General features: G+C 46.5%; 8 protein-coding genes across 8 annotated transcripts; 2 read left to right on the top strand and 6 right to left on the bottom strand.

The window, feature by feature from the left end:
- Positions 1-1,503: 1,503 nt before the first annotated feature.
- Positions 1,504-2,355, bottom strand: PICMEDRAFT_40924 (hypothetical protein; the record flags this gene model as incomplete). Its single annotated transcript, XM_019163113.1, has 2 exons — positions 1,783-2,355; positions 1,504-1,743 (listed from the first exon to the last, which is right to left on the bottom strand). Coding segments are annotated over exons 1-2 (759 nt in total), but the record flags the coding sequence as incomplete, so codon positions are not given.
- Positions 2,356-2,628: 273 nt separating this feature from the next.
- Positions 2,629-4,818, top strand: PICMEDRAFT_31362 (hypothetical protein; the record flags this gene model as incomplete). The annotated part of the gene is made up of 1 exon (XM_019162697.1): positions 2,629-4,818. One exon carries the CDS (start codon positions 2,629-2,631, stop codon positions 4,816-4,818), a length of 2,190 nt encoding a protein of 729 aa, XP_019018645.1.
- Positions 4,819-5,056: 238 nt separating this feature from the next.
- Positions 5,057-5,383, bottom strand: PICMEDRAFT_71592 (hypothetical protein; the record flags this gene model as incomplete). Its single annotated transcript, XM_019163960.1, has 1 exon — positions 5,057-5,383. The coding sequence occupies one exon, from the start codon at positions 5,381-5,383 to the stop codon at positions 5,057-5,059; it is 327 nt and encodes a 108-aa protein (XP_019018644.1).
- A 592-nt stretch (positions 5,384-5,975) lies between these two features.
- Positions 5,976-7,052, bottom strand: PICMEDRAFT_71591 (hypothetical protein; the record flags this gene model as incomplete). Its single annotated transcript, XM_019163959.1, has 1 exon — positions 5,976-7,052. One exon carries the CDS (start codon positions 7,050-7,052, stop codon positions 5,976-5,978), a length of 1,077 nt encoding a protein of 358 aa, XP_019018643.1.
- Positions 7,053-7,478: 426 nt separating this feature from the next.
- PICMEDRAFT_114653 (hypothetical protein) lies at positions 7,479-9,564 on the bottom strand. Its single transcript, XM_019159801.1, has one exon. It carries the CDS (start codon positions 9,399-9,401, stop codon positions 7,905-7,907), a length of 1,497 nt encoding a protein of 498 aa, XP_019018642.1. The 5' UTR covers positions 9,402-9,564; the 3' UTR covers positions 7,479-7,904.
- PICMEDRAFT_114530 (hypothetical protein) lies at positions 9,565-12,126 on the bottom strand. The gene has a single exon (XM_019159797.1). The coding sequence runs from the start codon at positions 11,998-12,000 to the stop codon at positions 9,727-9,729; it is 2,274 nt and encodes a 757-aa protein (XP_019018641.1). The 5' UTR covers positions 12,001-12,126; the 3' UTR covers positions 9,565-9,726.
- A 287-nt stretch (positions 12,127-12,413) lies between these two features.
- PICMEDRAFT_25010 (hypothetical protein) lies at positions 12,414-13,268 on the top strand (the record flags this gene model as incomplete). Its single annotated transcript, XM_019162374.1, has 1 exon — positions 12,414-13,268. A coding segment is annotated over one exon (855 nt), but the record flags the coding sequence as incomplete, so codon positions are not given.
- A 1,796-nt stretch (positions 13,269-15,064) lies between these two features.
- Positions 15,065-16,012, bottom strand: PICMEDRAFT_32519 (hypothetical protein; the record flags this gene model as incomplete). Its single annotated transcript, XM_019162773.1, has 1 exon — positions 15,065-16,012. A coding segment is annotated over one exon (948 nt), but the record flags the coding sequence as incomplete, so codon positions are not given.
- Between the last annotated feature and the right edge of the window lie 258 nt (positions 16,013-16,270).

Below are 16,270 nucleotides of genomic sequence, written 5' to 3'. Positions count from 1 at the left end.
TATTGAAAAAGGACCCTCCAAGCAAGACGCAACAATCGCCTGCAGGTTTGATTAAAGTTCTCAAACGCGAGAGCCCGATTCCACAACCTTCAAGAACCAATCATGTAAAGGAAAAGCATCAAGAAGTGAAGGAAAGCATTCAAACAAAAAAACTACAACCAACCAGACTAGACATTACGGAACCTGCTAACAATTCCACTAGTCGTGATATAAGTCGCCCATTATCAAACGGAAAACCTATTGTTTTATTGAAAAAATCCAATCCCAATTCTCCTAGCTTGAATCAATCGCTAATAAACAAGATACCGGATAAAGAAGTTTTTAGTCCAAACATCTCAGCTGCTGTCAAAAGTCCACAACCAGAGAATGCTAAATCAGTAGCAGAGAAGAGACAAGGTTCTTCGAATGGCAAGCCTCCCGTTTCTGTTGATATGTTGACTTTGTTGACTAGCCCTAAAGAAGCGAATAACGCTGATCCATCTTCACAGCTTCTTGATGTCCTACATAGAAAAGGAACTCCTTTGAAGCAACAAAGTAACGAGTCTACTATGCTAGAGAGCCCTAGTCCACAAATTTCAGGTGATGTGACTAAGTCCAAGGAATTACTCAGATTATTGAAAGCGGACTCACCGTTGGGTATACCTCAGCCATTGACTGCTTCTTCATCAAGTACTGATGAATCTAAGCAATTGCTGAACCTTTTGAAAAGTAAGAAATCGCCATCATTGGCAACTGCAGCAGAATCGCCATCATTGCCAAGTACTGGATCTACATCTGCACCTGCGCAATCCACTTCATCGGCCTTATTGAACATTTTGAAGGGACCACCGGCCTCAGGTAAGTTGAATGTGAACTCTGTAAGTAATTCTGCAGCGTTAAACCCCCTATTGGGTGTTAATACACCAAATATATCTCATCAACCGGTGTTGCACTCGTCACAAATGAAACCTTTCTCTGACCACCAGGCGCAATCTCAACAAGCTAAGAGTAATTCTGCTGCAATCCTTGAATTATTGAAAGGTCCGTCGAGAAATGCAGCTTCTACTGCAACACCTCTTTCAAATGGTTCCACTGTAAATGGTTCAGGATCTATTTTCGCCAATGGCTTCAGTGGCAATGCTGCACACCCTCAAAACAACATGGTACAGAATACTCCAAAACCATCATACTACTCAACAGCTACGGATCTTCATAGCGGTGGTAAAGTTGCCCAGCCTATAGCAGACTTTGAAGACTTTGAAGATTTTGATGATGGTGAGATTGAAGGTGAGTACGTTATGAACGGTGGACTTTACGATGCTGACGAGTAAATCAACGATAATAATATAGTTCAATCCCTCCAATCTTTTACACATTTCACTCTATAAAAGGTGCTAATATAACATGGTAATATTAAAGCTAGTAGTACATAGTGCTTTTGCATTGAGTTGTAACCAAACCCACCACATGTTTTTCAATGGCCTGCGATGGTCGCTATTTTAGATTCGAAGCGGAGCTTGCAATTCTCGAGTTTATTCTGCTGTCCATCGCAGTTCTGTCAGGAATATGCAACTCGACGATTTCCGACAATTCCTTTTTCAAGGATTCTAGTTGCTTTATCCCTATTGCAGCACTTTCTAGGTCGTTGAGGGCACCAACATTGACGTACGCCTTTACGTGGCACGTTCCGGTTGGGTCTAATAAGCTAAGTTTCGAGGTTTCAGAATCTTCCACTGGGTCGATCACCATTTCGTCTGCCTTTATCTCTATCGGAGCAGTGGATTGCTGTTTGGTATTCAATACATATAAACGGGATAGCTCAATTATAACATTTCCATAGTAAAAGCGCACACCGTCCGTCCAAAACTCAGCTTCATGCATGTATCCCAACTCGTCAAGATATCCAATGACATCATCTGTTTGATAGATTGTGGTTTCATATATATTTTGAATAAGTACTGAATTCTTACCTCCAGCAGGTATATCTGTAAGCTGCAGTGTCCATATCGATGAGTTGACGTTTGGGTTTGGTTTAGTTATAGATTCTCCGAAAACATCCGCCTCGTTCTCTTTTTCGTCCTTGTTCAAAAATTCTTTGGGAAAGCCTTTTTCCCAGATCCGGTTCATCCTAATTCTATAGCTTTCTATTTGAATAAACTTACCCGGTATTGGTTCTGGCGTGAAAGGATATCTGGGTTTCAAAATCACCGAATGCTGGTGCATTGGAGAACATATGTTACCGGTTAGCGTCTCTAATGTGAGAAGTAATCGCTCTATTCTTGGGCTGGCAACCTGGGCAGTTAACGAAAGTTGCTGGACCATTGTAAGGATTTTCCAATCAGCATGCACACAGTTCGTTTGCTCCCGATAGACGACTTGCCTCTTAATAAGTTAAAGATTTCCACTTGTTCTTTGTAGACGGAACTGAGTATCAAACTTTATCCAGGTCTCCAATTCATGAGAGGGAGGTTTTCTTCCGTGCACCACTTCAGTACTTCGTGCCTCTATCTTTTTCCACCTCACGTCGTCGAAAAATTTTCTGGCGTTAGTTACAGTGGAAGTTGAAAATTTTGAAGGGAGATGCAACAATTTGTCCCTAAGAGCCACAGCAAACAATCGATACCAAGGCTACTACAACTTCAAACAACAATGAGTGTTGCTATTCCAGAGTTTGACGAGAAAAGTGTCGACATTTCGGGACTTGATTTCTCCGATTTGGAGGAGAAATACGATGTCAAAGCTCCAAAGATGATTGACAATTGTGTTATTTGTGACGGTGCTCCAATTGCACCTGAAGCCAAGGCACCTGTGTTGAAGAAGGTTTTGACCAAATTGTTCTCACCATGCGGTAAAATTGAAGACTTGTACTTACCATTGGAAAATGGCAAAACCAAAGGTTACTTGATTATCAGATTTTCCAACGCTATGGAAGCCGCCAAGGCAGTCGCTCAACTAAACGGCAAGAAACTAGATGTCAAACATAGATTGTTGGTCAACAAGTTGACTGATATTGACGAATACGTTCTTTCTGGTAAGATCCAGGATGATTTTGAAGCCCCAGAATTCCCACCATTTACAGAAATAGGCCATTTGAACTCCTGGTTATTAGATCCAAAGGGTAGAGATCAATTTTTGATGAACTTCGATCAATCAGTTGGTGTTTATTGGTACAGAAAGAACCTAGAAAATGAGCCTGTTATTGAACCACGTATGCAGTGGACCTCGACCTACATGAAGTGGTCGCCAAAGGGTAAGTATTTATTTTCGATGTTCCCACAAGGTGTTCAATCATGGGGTGGTCCAGAGTTCCAGAGAATCCATAGACATTTGCACCCAGGAGTTAGATTAATCGATTTCTCACCAAATGAAAAGTACTTGGTGACTCTATCCCCAGAACCCATCATGGATCCAATGGAGTTGAGAGAAGAGCTACGTAAAGACTATCCTTTCAAGGCTGAAGATATCGGTAAGAAGCTAGTTATTTGGGATATTTCTATTGGTGTCCCAGTCAAGACATTTGCACTCCCACCTGATTTAGAAAACGCTACTAGAATGCCATGGCCTTTGATCAAATGGTCTTACGATGATAAATATTGTGCAAGACAAGGACCGGATGCAGTTGCAATTTACGAGACAGAAAAGGACTTCCAATTACTGGACAAGAAGTTGTTGAAGATCGAAGGTGTTCAGGATTTCGAGTTTGCCCCAGCGGGTGTTAGGCTTGTGAACTCTAAGAAGACCGACCCATTAGACGTCATCATTTCATACTGGACACCAGAAACCGAAAATCAATCTGCTAAAGTTTCTGTTATGCAAATACCTAACAAGGCTGTTTTGAGAACGATTCCATTAGTTCAAGTCCAGGATATCAAGCTTAACTGGCATGATTCAGGTAAGTACCTCTGTTGTAATGTTACCAGACACACAAAATCAAAGAAGACGTTCTTCTCCAACTTACATATTTTCCAACTTTTTGAAAAGGATATCCCTGTTGATAAAGTTGAACTTCAAGAATTGGTTTTGAACTTCAAATGGGAAAATCGTTCGAACAAGTTTGTCACTATCTCCAAGTCAGATAAGGGTGAACTTGGTGCATCCAACCTTGGTGCCGAGTCCAATACCACTACTTTCTTTGACGTCGAAGAGGTCAGAGTTGGTACGGGTAAGAACTTAACCACCTTGAAGAAATGGGTTCCATTAACGTCTATCAGCAACTCGTTCGAAGACATCAGCTGGGCACCACAAGGACGTTTTGTTATTTTGACGTCTTTTGGACTGGCATCGACACAACTCAAATTTTTTGATGTAGAATTCGACGGTGACAAACCAAAGGACCAGAACAAAAAGGTTCAATCCAACTTGAAGCTTTTGACAACACACAACTTTGCCGGTTTGTGTGAATTGCAATGGGAATCTAGCGGTAGATTTGTGACTGCGGTTTCATCAACTTGGAAGACGAAGGTGAATAACGGTTACACAATCTACGACTGCGCAGGTCATGTCTTGAAGGAGGAGCAGATCGATGCATTCAAGGAGTTCCAATGGCGCCCAAGACCAGAGTCGTTATTGACTTCGAGCGACAAGAAAAGGGTAAGAAAGAACTTGAAGGAGTACGCTGCTCAATTCGAAGAGTCCGATACTATGGATACCAATGCTGCATTGCGTGATTTGATCTTGAAGAGAAAGCAATTGCTAGCAGAGTGGACTGAGTACAGATCCAAGACTGTTGCCAACCTTGCATCGCTGAACTTACCTGACCACAAGGGTACTGTTGCTGAAGAGACCATTGAGACTATCAAGGAAGTTGTTCTTGAAGAGCACGAGGAAGTGGTTGAATAGATCAGTAGGAAGTTACGTATTTAGGGTCTTCTTACTTCCTAGTTCTGCCATGCGTTCGTATGAACAGGTGGCAGCCATGAAATAATATATATATATATATATACATCTTTAAACAAAATCGACTTGTATGAATAGTAAAGCTAGTAGGATGAGAGGAGGAGAGGCAAAGGCAAGACTGAAGCAATAGAGATACACAGGTATGTACAGGGAGGTGTGGTGGGTTGTAGGTGTGCAACTACTATTTCTTGTTCGCCCTTGTCTTCAATTGCAATCCGTGCCATCCACTGATCTCCTCCTTCAAGATAGAGTTGACCAGTCTGTGCTGTTTGACCATGGATATGCCGTTGAACTTGTCACTGACAATGTTGATGGCATACATCGAGCCGCAGCCACCAGAGACGTCACGAACGTCAAGCATTAGCGGTTCCAGCTCTTTCTCGAGCTTCTCATAAATATGCTTCTCTGCGGCGTCCAAGGAGGGAGGGGCCGAGTAGAACCTCCTGAGGGGAAGCGCCCGCAGGGTCGGTATGAGGCTGGCTATTCTTTTGCTTGAGGATGGGAACATTGTGGCCGTGAGGAAAGCAATGTCGATGTTTGTACGGTCTAGATGCGGTGGTGTTCTTACCTACAGAGACGTACGACCGGTGGGACTAAGTGAGGGGACATTTGTAATCGAGATATGTGTGTAGATTGATTTGCTACAGAAATTTCGAGGAATATTATTTTCTTACTGAATTTTCAAGATTTTCAGCGCATTCATTTCTCGAATCAAGAAAAGCTTTTTGGAGGAAAAGGGGAATCACATATATTGGAGATAGACAAATAAAAATAAAAGTTATACAAGCAGCCTGGGCGCCGTCGGAGGGATGAACAAAGGGTTCGCCGGCCTGACAGACACACGGTACTGCTGTTCAGTCGATAGATACCCATTGGAGTGATTGCAGTAAACAATAAAAAAATCACTGTCAGAAAGTTAAGAAAATAGTAGTAGTAGTAGTAGTGGTAATAGTAGTATGAAATTCTTTTGATCAATGTGATTGTAAGAGGGAGTATGCGAAATAAGGATACCGCCTTATTTCATTTCAGTTGGTTTGTAAAAGAACGTTTTGTAAAAAGAGTGAAAAAAAAGAGAGAAAGAAGGGGGACTAAGGGGTGGCCTAGTTTAAGATACCCCAGAATTGTTCGACACCGTTAGAACCTGGGTTCTTCCACATGTCGTCGAAGGCGTTGAAAACAACGACGTCGTTACCACAGGTGGACTGGATGGAGCTGATGGCTGCAGACTGCTCGGAGGTGGAAGCGACGGCGACACCGTTGCTGCCACCCTGGTGAGGCCAGCCGGTTTCGACGCACATGACGTTCTTACCACAGGCAGAGGCGACTCTTTGCATCTGTTGCAGCAACCAGGTACCGGCTTCACCGCCAGTAACGGACCCGTCCCAGTAGGCGTGGGCGTTGAAGGCAATGTAGTCGGAGTATTGACAGAGTTCAGGGTTGTTCAGGATGGCAACGTGGGTGTCGACAGAGACGACTGGACCAGAGTAGCCGGCGGAGGACAAGAGGGATTTGGCGGTGGAGACGTATTGGCCGATTTGGGAAGCAGAGGCCTCGCCATCGTTGACAAGCTCGTTACCGATGGAGACAGTGTGGACGTCGCTCCAGGAGCCGTAGGAGGAGATGGCGCTAGACATCTGCTGGATACCCTGGGAGAGCTGGTCGATGAAGAAGATGCCCAGGAACAGCTGCTGGCCGTTGGCCTTGGCCTGAAGGACATTTTCAACCTGGTTACAGTCGACGCCGTACAGTCTGATGAGACTGTAGTCGGACAGCTTGGCCAAGTCGGACTTGACGGTGGACAAGTCCTTGCAGGTGCCGTCGCTGTTGTAAGGCGAGTAGGTGATACCCTTGGAGGAGCCCGAGAAGCTGCCGGAGCTGCCGGAGCCCGAGGAGGCGGAAGCCGATGGAGCTGGGGCCGACGCTGGGGCCGACGCAGAGATGATGGCTGGGGTCACGGTGGCGGTGGCGGAGGCAGAGGCTGCTGCGACGGAGTCGACGGACGCGGCGGTGGACGCCGTGGCGACCGGCGAGTTACCGCCGACGTGGACCACCACCGTGGTCTGGACGACCACGTCGTCTCTCTTGTGCATGTGGTGCAGGTGGCCCAGAGGCGAGGCGACCGCTGAGCTGGCCATACAGGCTAGGGCGATGGCGTTGGCGACACTTTGGAATAACATCGTGAATGAGTGGCAGGGAACTGGGTTCGGCTGGTCTTGCTTGTGTGTTGTTGTTGTTTCAGAAACGAGTGTGCTGGGCTGGAAGCGCAGGTAATGAACGGATAGAAGTTAAGTGAAAGACAACGAAAGAAGGAAGAAATCCGAAAAAGCTTTTCCGGGGGTTCAAAGGAGTGACTGGAGTGGGTTGTTTGCTGAAGAACGAGTACAAGAAGCACACCAGAACCAACACACCTTCAAACCACCCCAGATCAGTCCTCCAACCCCAACCACCTGCCAGCACAAGAAGAAGAGGAGCAAGAAAACAGACGAGCCAAGCACCCAAGCAGCACCACCACACAACCACCAGACACAAACCGACACCACCCCGTCTGCTGCCGCCACCGACCGCCCGCGCCCACCCCTGCAAATGCGACCCGTCGCTCCACGCTCCTTTCCGCATCTGGCGAAAGGCAATAACCACGTCACCGCAGTAGAAAAACAGATCGCCCTTCAACAATAGCGACAGCGAAAAATCCAGAAGCGAGAAAAGCAACAGGCAAACAACAGTCGCAAAAAAAAAACAACAACAACAACAACAACAAAAAACAACAATAACAGTCACGGCCGCGCCGGCACGTAAACAAGCGGCGGGTGGGCGCTTACGTCAGCGCACGTGTGGGCCGGGAAGGGGGAGGGAGGGGGCTCAGCGAGGCAGGCGGAACGGGGGTACGACGGCACAGCCGCAGGGGGTGCGACACCCGGGGTGTTGTAGAGAAGGGTGTCGGAGTGCCAGAGGGTCAGACGGAAGCGTCGAATGGTGGATTAGAGGTGTATGTATGTATTTATGTATGTATATGTGTCTGTGGGGGCGTGTCAGCGCTTCAGGTACTCGCGGCTCTTGCGGAAGACGGTCTCCAAGACAGCCCGCCGCGGCAGCAGGTTGGGAAACACAACGATCATCTTCAACTTGGTCTGCTCGGGGACGGAGGTGGAGTCTGGCAGGACGCGGTGGCGGCCGTGGTCGCCGCTGTAGTAGCCTGTGTCGTGGTCGGCGGGGGCGGCGTCGTCGCCGCTGCGGCCGCCGTCGTAGCCGTCATCGTCGTCGTTGGTGTTGGCGGCGCTGTCGCCGTCGTCGTCGTCCGCCAGGCGGCGGTCCACGTCCACCACGACGTCGAGTCCTGTGCGGCGGTCCCGGTCGGCCCGGCGGGCGGCCCGGCGGGCGGCACCGTGGCTGCGTCTGGCGTGGCCGGCGTCCCAGCGCTCCTCGCTGCCGCCGCTCACCACCACCACGCCCTCCTCCATGATCAACGTCATGTAGAACACCACCTCGAAGCCCTTGAAGCCCTCGTTGATCACAATGTCCTTCACGTAGTCCATCGGCACAAACTGCTTGTTGATCACCACGCCCTTCTCCTTGCTGCACGGAGGCACAGGCGCCGCCGCCGACGCTGCGGCCGGCGCTGCCCCCGTCGCCGGCACGTGCGCCAGCCCCGGGTTCATGTTGAACAGCAGCCGCCGCAGCCCAAGCACGCTCTTCAGCACCTGCCAGATGTTCTCCTTGATCAAGATGCTCTCGGCCTGCACGCCCAAGTGCGGAATGATGATCAAGCTCTCCTCGATCTCGTGGTAGATCCGCCAGTAGATCTCGTTGATCACAAACACACTGATCCCCAAGTAGAACAGGCTGATCAGGTCCTGCACGAAGCACTCCTCGCGGCCCATCTTCATCTCGAAGAACACCTTCTCCACCACCAAAAACACCTTCACCACGGCGTCCCTCAACCCCTCTCGTATCCGGCTGTCGCTGCCCACGTTGTATCCAAGCTCTCCGCCTGCATGTTCGCTCCTCTTCAAAAGTCGCTCGTCTATTCGATGTCGCCTCCCGTTGAGCACCCCGGTCACCTTGTGGTACTCTCGCCAAAAGACGTCGTTTATCTCCATCAGACGTCCCCGGCCTCCAATCACCTTCCCGATCGGGTCCACGTTGTTCAGCACATGCCAGAACAAGCCCACACTGAGAAAGATAAACATGAACTTCGTCATTCGGTTCAATATGTCGTCATCCGAGCGGTCTGACCTCTTCACTGTAAATTTGATGTACTTGTCCAAAGAGTGTGACGAGCTCTTCCTCCCGTGCTTCTCGCTGCCGCCCTGGTGCCGCCTCCTCTTCCCATCTGCACTTGCCTTGCTGTTCATCCGCAACGCCAAGTCGTTGTCTTTACTGTCTATTCCCTTGAACTGCGCCTTGAGGCGGTCTGTACGGTTCATATTCTTCTTGGGGCCATTCCCGGCCCCTCCTCCACCTCCGACCTCGTCTGCGCCAGGCGAAGACGACGACGTCCTGATCTCTAAAATGTATCCGTTCGTCATGCTTGCTGCTCTGTGTTCTATATTCAGCTATGCTTTCTCAAATCTCTCCTTTTCCTCTACTTTTCTTCTTCCACTACGCCTCCACCCCTGTTTCAGATCACTTCCTCGTACAGAAAAAGAACAAGAACCCTGTGACTAAGAGAATTCTGCCCACCCCCCGCGGCATACACTTTTTCTTCCCCCGCGCGTCGTATGAAAACACGTCTCTCAAATTAAAAATAGACAGATTAGACAGCTTAGAAAGATCAGATCAGATCAGATCAGATCGGATCGCACGAGATTCGAGGCTCCGAAGCGTAGGAGCGAGGCCAGTCTAGACCGGTGCCTAGTTGCCGCCGGACTCGATACTTCCAACAATCTCCTCGTTCTTCCGGAACTCGGCAATGACAGCCTTCCGGGACCGCCTCGTCGGCACGCCCTGCGAACCGTCTCCGTGAAGGTTCTGCTGGGCCCGGTCCTCCGCATGGGCCTGCTCACGGGCCTGCGCCATGGCCTTCAGCTCCTCCTCGTGCTTGAGCTTGAGCTCCTGGATCTGTTGGTTGTACTCGTCAAGCGTCTTGAACTCAATACCCGTTTTACCGCTGTACTCTCGCACGTCCACAGGAAGTTTCCGCAAAAGCGCAAACTCAATCAAATGCGGATGCACTTTCTCTTCCAGCAAAAACTTCGCCTTGATCTGCTTCCGAGTCCGGTGGGGGAAGAGTTTGGCAATCAACCCGAAGTCGGTCCCCCACAAGGAGATAGCCTTGAGTAGCTCGGCAACCTCCTGCGGAGTCCACCGGAGCGTGGTCGTCCTTCTCGAATAGGAGCTGCTCGTCACTATATTCTCAAACGGGTTCTCCTCCACTTTCTCCATTTCGGTATTGCTCTCCTCGTGCCTGTCAACAACAGTCGACTCATGGCTATACGTAAGCTTGTTGCCTTGTATCTGTAAAAGAGGCACAACATGTTTCTTGTGCTCTTCCGTGCGATCTTTCTCCATCAACTCCTTTACCTTTTGCAACCTCTCCTTCTCGCTTAGCTCCGTGCTGAGACTAGCGCCGCTCTCACTCAATTTCATGACATCCTTTTCACTCATACGCAATTGTCGGGCTTTCTCTCGTATTTCCCTCCGCTTTACTCGTGCCTCCTGGAGCCTCTTCTCCGCCTCCATGGCCCTTTCGTATTGATTAGAAAGTTCTCCAACAGGAAGGAAAGGCTTGCACAAGTCTTCCAATTTGATTTTCTTTGCATTGAATTTGAGACTGCCTCCTAATTTTGCATTATTTGCTTTGCGCATTTGTTCAAGCTCACTCAAACTCTCAATCTCATGCTCAAGCTCGAAATCACTTTGCTTGGACTTATCCTTTACAAGCGGTTCAGTGTCGACTAGCACAAATTTGTTCATCTTGCGGTCTAGTAACCACTTTTGCTTATTCTCTTTCTCAAACTCAGTTAATTCAAGCTTCTTCTCTTTCACCGGCTCTGATTCTTTTCCAGAAACCTCATTACCATCTCCATTATTCGCAGCCCCTACCTTTCTAATTGTTGTCATGTCTCTTGGGTCTCCAATCTCAATGTCGCTATCCATAAGCCCATTACCGTTTTCTTTATTAGCACCACTTCTCGATGTGTTTAATGAGGAGAAGTCACTCTTTTTTATAGCCAAGGATCCACCGATGGAAATACCACCAACATTGACGTCTTTCCGTTTCTTGGGTCCATAGTTGACACTTGCTCTGCGTTTTTTATTCGTCTTTAAGATAGGAATAGGAGTAGGCTTTTCATCTCCATTAATTGTTACGCTTCCTCGTCTACTCCTATCGCCGCCACCAATAGGTACAAAAACCGGACGGATATTAACACTACCTCGCCGACTTCCTGGTGTGATAGGACCCAAACCTCCTATAACACTGCCTCTTCTGCTTCCTAGGCCACTAGGAGCAATCGGGTTAGCCGACGGTAGAATGACACTACCACGCCTGGAGTTGGATGCACTTACCACACTTCCCCTTCGGCTCGTCGACTGGGCCGTAGATAAGGGAGTAGGGATCGATAACGAATTGAGTCGGGTCCTATGAACAATACTGGAAGGCTGTGTAAACAGGTGTCCTGAGCCAGTCACACTGGATTTTCTTTCTTGCAATTTAATTCCGTTAGACTCTTTGACCTTGGGCTGTTGTCCAGATATAAGCCTTTCTGTCTCACTCTCGAGTCCTAAGGAAGAAACAGAGCTCAACTCACGTTTACCTTTTAGTTCAACAGCTTGGCTTTCCTCCTCTGTCTCAGCAAAAACATCCCCCTTTTTTGTTTCTCGTTTCCCCCCTGCTTTTACTTCTTCGTCACCATGAATTATATTATCATTTTGTATCGATGTAGAGGCTTGGTTTAAGACGGGCTCCTCTTTTAACTCTTCCTCCTTAGTACTTGAAGCAAATTCATCAGCAATTTTCTGGGAAATAGGAGAGGTAGGTACTGCAACAGATATTGGAGATGCCTGCGGCGTTCTAGCCAGTTGCACAGTTTGTGACGACTGAGGCGTCATCAGCCCTGGAACACGACGAGTTCTTTGCTTGATTTTCGGGGTGAATCTCTTCCCCGATTTGTTGATGGATGACATCTTGGTGCTTGAGGCTTTTAGGCTAGTAAAAATGTACTCCCTGGTTGGTGTTGTCTAACATGACGCAAGGGACTTCAAGGGAAACATTGATCACAACATTAACAACACGGGCAGGAAAAAAGATAATCTCGTTTCTCTCACATAAATTTTTTCCCAACGTGTATCTGTGTTTTTTATAATCCTACTACTACATTCTGATTTGTTTTCTGAAAATTCCCGTCTTTGATTCTCTTACCATCAGTCAAACTTTAATGGTTGCCTTAGGGAAAATAGAGCTACCTGATTGGATCTTGTCACTTTGCGTTTCAAAGGAATCTGAGTCATTGCTTGCTGCAACGTCTAGCGGTTCGTTGCACAGCTTACCGCTCGACGCAACAAAGTGGTCAGATTCCGCCGTTAGTAGCAACCTGAAAGCTCATAAAGGACCAATTCAAAAAATTTTGAGCGACCCTATCAACCAAACAACGTTGTATTCTTGCTCAGATGACTCAACGGTAAAGGTTTGGGACCTCAGGTCTTCGTTATCAACTCCTCAACATGTTTTGATCAATTCTAGGAATTTACCATTTTTCAGCATGGATGTAGGGCATGGCCTCATATCGGCAGGATCACAGTTGAAAGGAACGGACTCAGAACTTGTGTTGTGGGACACAAGGAAACTAGATGGGCCTCTACGCTCTTTCATTGATTCTCATAATGATGATATCACTGACACAAAATTCCATCCTACCAGAAAAAATATACTGTTGAGTGGCGCAACCGATGGATATGTCAATGTTTATGATCTCGAAGTTATAGATGAGGATGATGCACTATTACAATGCATTAACTACGCTAGTGTACATTCTGCTGGGTTTACTACAGAAAATAGAGTGTATGTTTTGAGTCATATGGAGACTTTTTCCATGTTTGATCTTAGTTCAAAAGAAGATATTGATCCTGAATCTGTGAGTGAAAGCTCCTCACCAAGGAGCAACACTCAAAAAAGGGGTGACAAAGATTTTGGTGATATAAGAGAAGCTTGGGATTGTGAATACGTTATCGATTTATATTCCCCTGGGTATGTTGCTTGCGGATCAAATTCCAAAAATTTACTGAAGATTTTTCAGTTTGATGCAGAGAAAGAAGATTTTGATCCTTGTAACGCACAGCAATTGGTTTTTGAGGGAGGACATGGAGAAGAAGTTGTCAGAGATATTGCTATTTACAACAGTACTATCTTCAGCGGGGGTGAAGACAACGTTGTTTGTGCTTGGAATGGTGAAGGTTTCAAAGATACAGAGCATACCTTTTTCCACGAAGAGGCCGATTATTCTGCAGCAGCAGCCACAGCGGCAGAGGTAGAGCATGAAGAAAAAATGGATGTTGAGTACGACGTGAAAAGAAACAAGCATAGAGATGAGGAGAAAAGAAGGATACACAAAAAGTACAAGAAAGATACAAAAAATAAGAAACAAAGATTTAAGCCGTATTGATTCCTCGCATTTCTTCTTCGATGCATTCTCATTTGTCAACCTTATAAGCAATATAGCATTAAGCCGCTTTGCATTTATCACACTCGTAAAGTTGAGAAATCATTTACGTCTAGTAAAAATAAATATCTTTAGATGCTGTAAACAATTGCGAAATAAACATTAACACTAGTAAGAGGATTTAGGGAATACATAAGTCGAAGCTAAAAAAAGGTAATTTTTGAAATATTCATTTAAACGACACCAGGAAACTTTCTTTCAAAACGCTTTTCCAGAACTTCCAGATCATCGTCCAGAAAAGTTTCGCTTCCCAACTTTCCTGGGCTTTTCAAATATTCCGGCTTCTTCGGCTTTGGTGGAGGTGGCGGTTTCCTCTTCCCTTGAACAACAGAACTAGATAAACCAGTCGATTGTTTACCTGAAACTGTGCTGGTTTTGTAGTTACTCCTCTTTACTTGTTCTTTACTGACTGGCACAGCCGTCACGACCTTCTCAGGATTGTATATTGCACCCAGCGACTTTGCATGTCTTGGAATACTAGACGGCGGCAAGGAGGCTCTCGGCATGATCAGCTCTGCGCTTGTTGTTATTGCACTTTTAACTGACTCTCTTTTTCCATCATCTGTATATTTACCGTAACCTTGAGCAGTTTTCACAGGAGGCGGTGATGGACTTCTAAACAAATTCTTGACTCTAGATTGGATGGTGCTACTTCTCTGTGAGTTCCCGGTTTGAGAAGAAGATGCGGGTTTGGATGGCGATGCTAGGGATGGCATATTGTTGATACTGACTTTCACAGGACTTTTTGTAAACTTTTGCGTTGTCTTGGATTCAGGAGACATTTCTTGTAAATCTGACAGAGAGCTATTCATATTCTTAAACTTTTGATGGCTATCAGTCAGTGAATCAATGCTACTGTTTCTCTTATTTGAATATGTCGAGGATTTACGAGTAGAATTTGATCTTGACGGCTGAGATGCAGGGACTGTACTTGTGTGCTGTGATTTTGACGAGCCTCCAGTCAACAGGTTCTTAATCGATGTAATGCTTGATCTCTTTTTAGATCTCGATGGATGTCTACTACCGGAATTATTGTAATGTGATGAGTTGGTATTTTGTCTTGATATAGACTTGAGATAGTCTACAGAACTCGATATTGATTCACTTTCGGCCGGAGGTGACAGATTGACTACTTCTTCATTTGATAATTCGTTCATGAAGTTTTGTATATCCAAACTTTCACGGCTACCCTTTCTATTTAAAGATGAGTTACCGTACATGGATATTGGACGCCTTGATGATCTGACCTTAGGTGGCACAAGTTCTTTAGGGCTATCAACAGGAGTGTTTGTTATTCCGTTGCGGCCCAAGTTGCGGCCCAAGTTGGAGTTTATTGCATCTTTCAAACCACTGTACTTGAATGCAGATCCCTCAGCTCTACCAGACAGAGAATTGTTTACACCAGTGACAGAGCTTGGTACAATTTTGGGCCTAGGATTTACAGTACTCATATTGTTGAAACTGGCAACCGAGCCAGAAGGTCCTGTTTGCATGGAAATAGGGTGGTATTGGATGGAAGGAGCTTTCTGTATTACAGGACATGGAACACCTCTCAATTTAGAAATCTCGTCTAGCAGCTGAAAGGTATTTGGTCTCAAAATGGGATCCACAGTTAACAGCTTAGCAATTACATTTTTCAACCTTGCACTATATGGAGGCAAGGAGGGAAAGGAGTAGATCCCGTTAATGATGGCATAGTCTCCTCCGTATCCGTTCACATTTCCATTGATGGAATTCTGCTCAAAAGGTGTAGTATAATAGCACAATTTGTACAAAAACACCCCTAAAGCCCAGACATCTGACTTTTCGTCAATTGGCTGTCTTTTGTATAAGTCTAACATTTCTGGACATCTGTATTGTGGAGTTGTATTTTTCATTATATCATCTTGAATTACTTGGAATTCTTCGACATTGGTTGGAGGATTTATTACCAAGGACACGGAACCGAAATCGCAAAGCTTGTAGGTGCCATCGTCCCCAAGCAAAACGTTTTCAATCTTGATGTCCCTGTGGATCAAAGGCGGATTAAGTGCATGCATGTGGGCCACGGCTTCGGTGATCTGTTGCACTATCACCAAAATCTCTGGCTCTGTCAATTTGTTCACCAATCTGGTGTTCATAAAATCAATGAGTCCCTTGCGGGAACAGTACTCCATGAGAACGAAAACCTCATATCCGGCTCCATTACCACTATTTGACCTGGCGGCATGCGAGTCAATGTATGAAACGATGCAATTAATCCCTTGTAGCTTTCTCATGGCATCCACCTCCTTTCTTAAGGTGTTAAGTGAGCCTTTGTCAGGAACATTGACTCTTTTCAAGCACGCTACCTGCTTGTTGTTCCACGGGGGAGAAATAGTGCAGGTGTAAACCTGAGCAAATCCACCATGGGAGAAGTACTTGTTGACCACCACCTTATGGGAACCGACAGTCAGCTGTGTGCCAGGCTGGTAAAGGTCTGGTTGTTGCTGGTTGTTCATCCTGGGTAGTGTGGGTGCTGCGGCGTAATAGGGTTGTTTTCCTGTACTGCCGAGGCTGCTGCTGTTGCGGCTTCTTCTTGCACTGATGTACTCCACGGCCCTTTAAGATAGCTGCCAACGACAAGCAATTCCCACAGGCCATCTTCTCCACACGGGCATCTGATCGTTAGGGCCAGCAGTGCCGGGGTCAGGTCGTTGCTGCAGAGCTTCAAGCCTTCACGCGCTATAAGGGAAAAACAATAAGACGTTTCAGCTAGC

This window comes from Pichia membranifaciens (genome assembly GCF_001661235.1).
Source record: "Pichia membranifaciens NRRL Y-2026 unplaced genomic scaffold PICMEscaffold_2, whole genome shotgun sequence".
Lineage (NCBI taxonomy): Eukaryota > Fungi > Ascomycota > Pichiomycetes > Pichiales > Pichiaceae > Pichia > Pichia membranifaciens.
The sequence above is the reverse complement of the archived record's forward strand: the minus strand, read 5'-3'. Positions and strand labels throughout refer to the sequence as shown.

Excerpts from the sequence above, each read along its gene's own strand:
- PICMEDRAFT_114653 (XM_019159801.1), bottom strand. The coding sequence starts at position 9,401 with ATGACGAACGGATACATTTTAGAGATCAGGACGTCGTCGTCTTCGCCT.
- PICMEDRAFT_114530 (XM_019159797.1), bottom strand. The coding sequence starts at position 12,000 with ATGTCATCCATCAACAAATCGGGGAAGAGATTCACCCCGAAAATCAAG.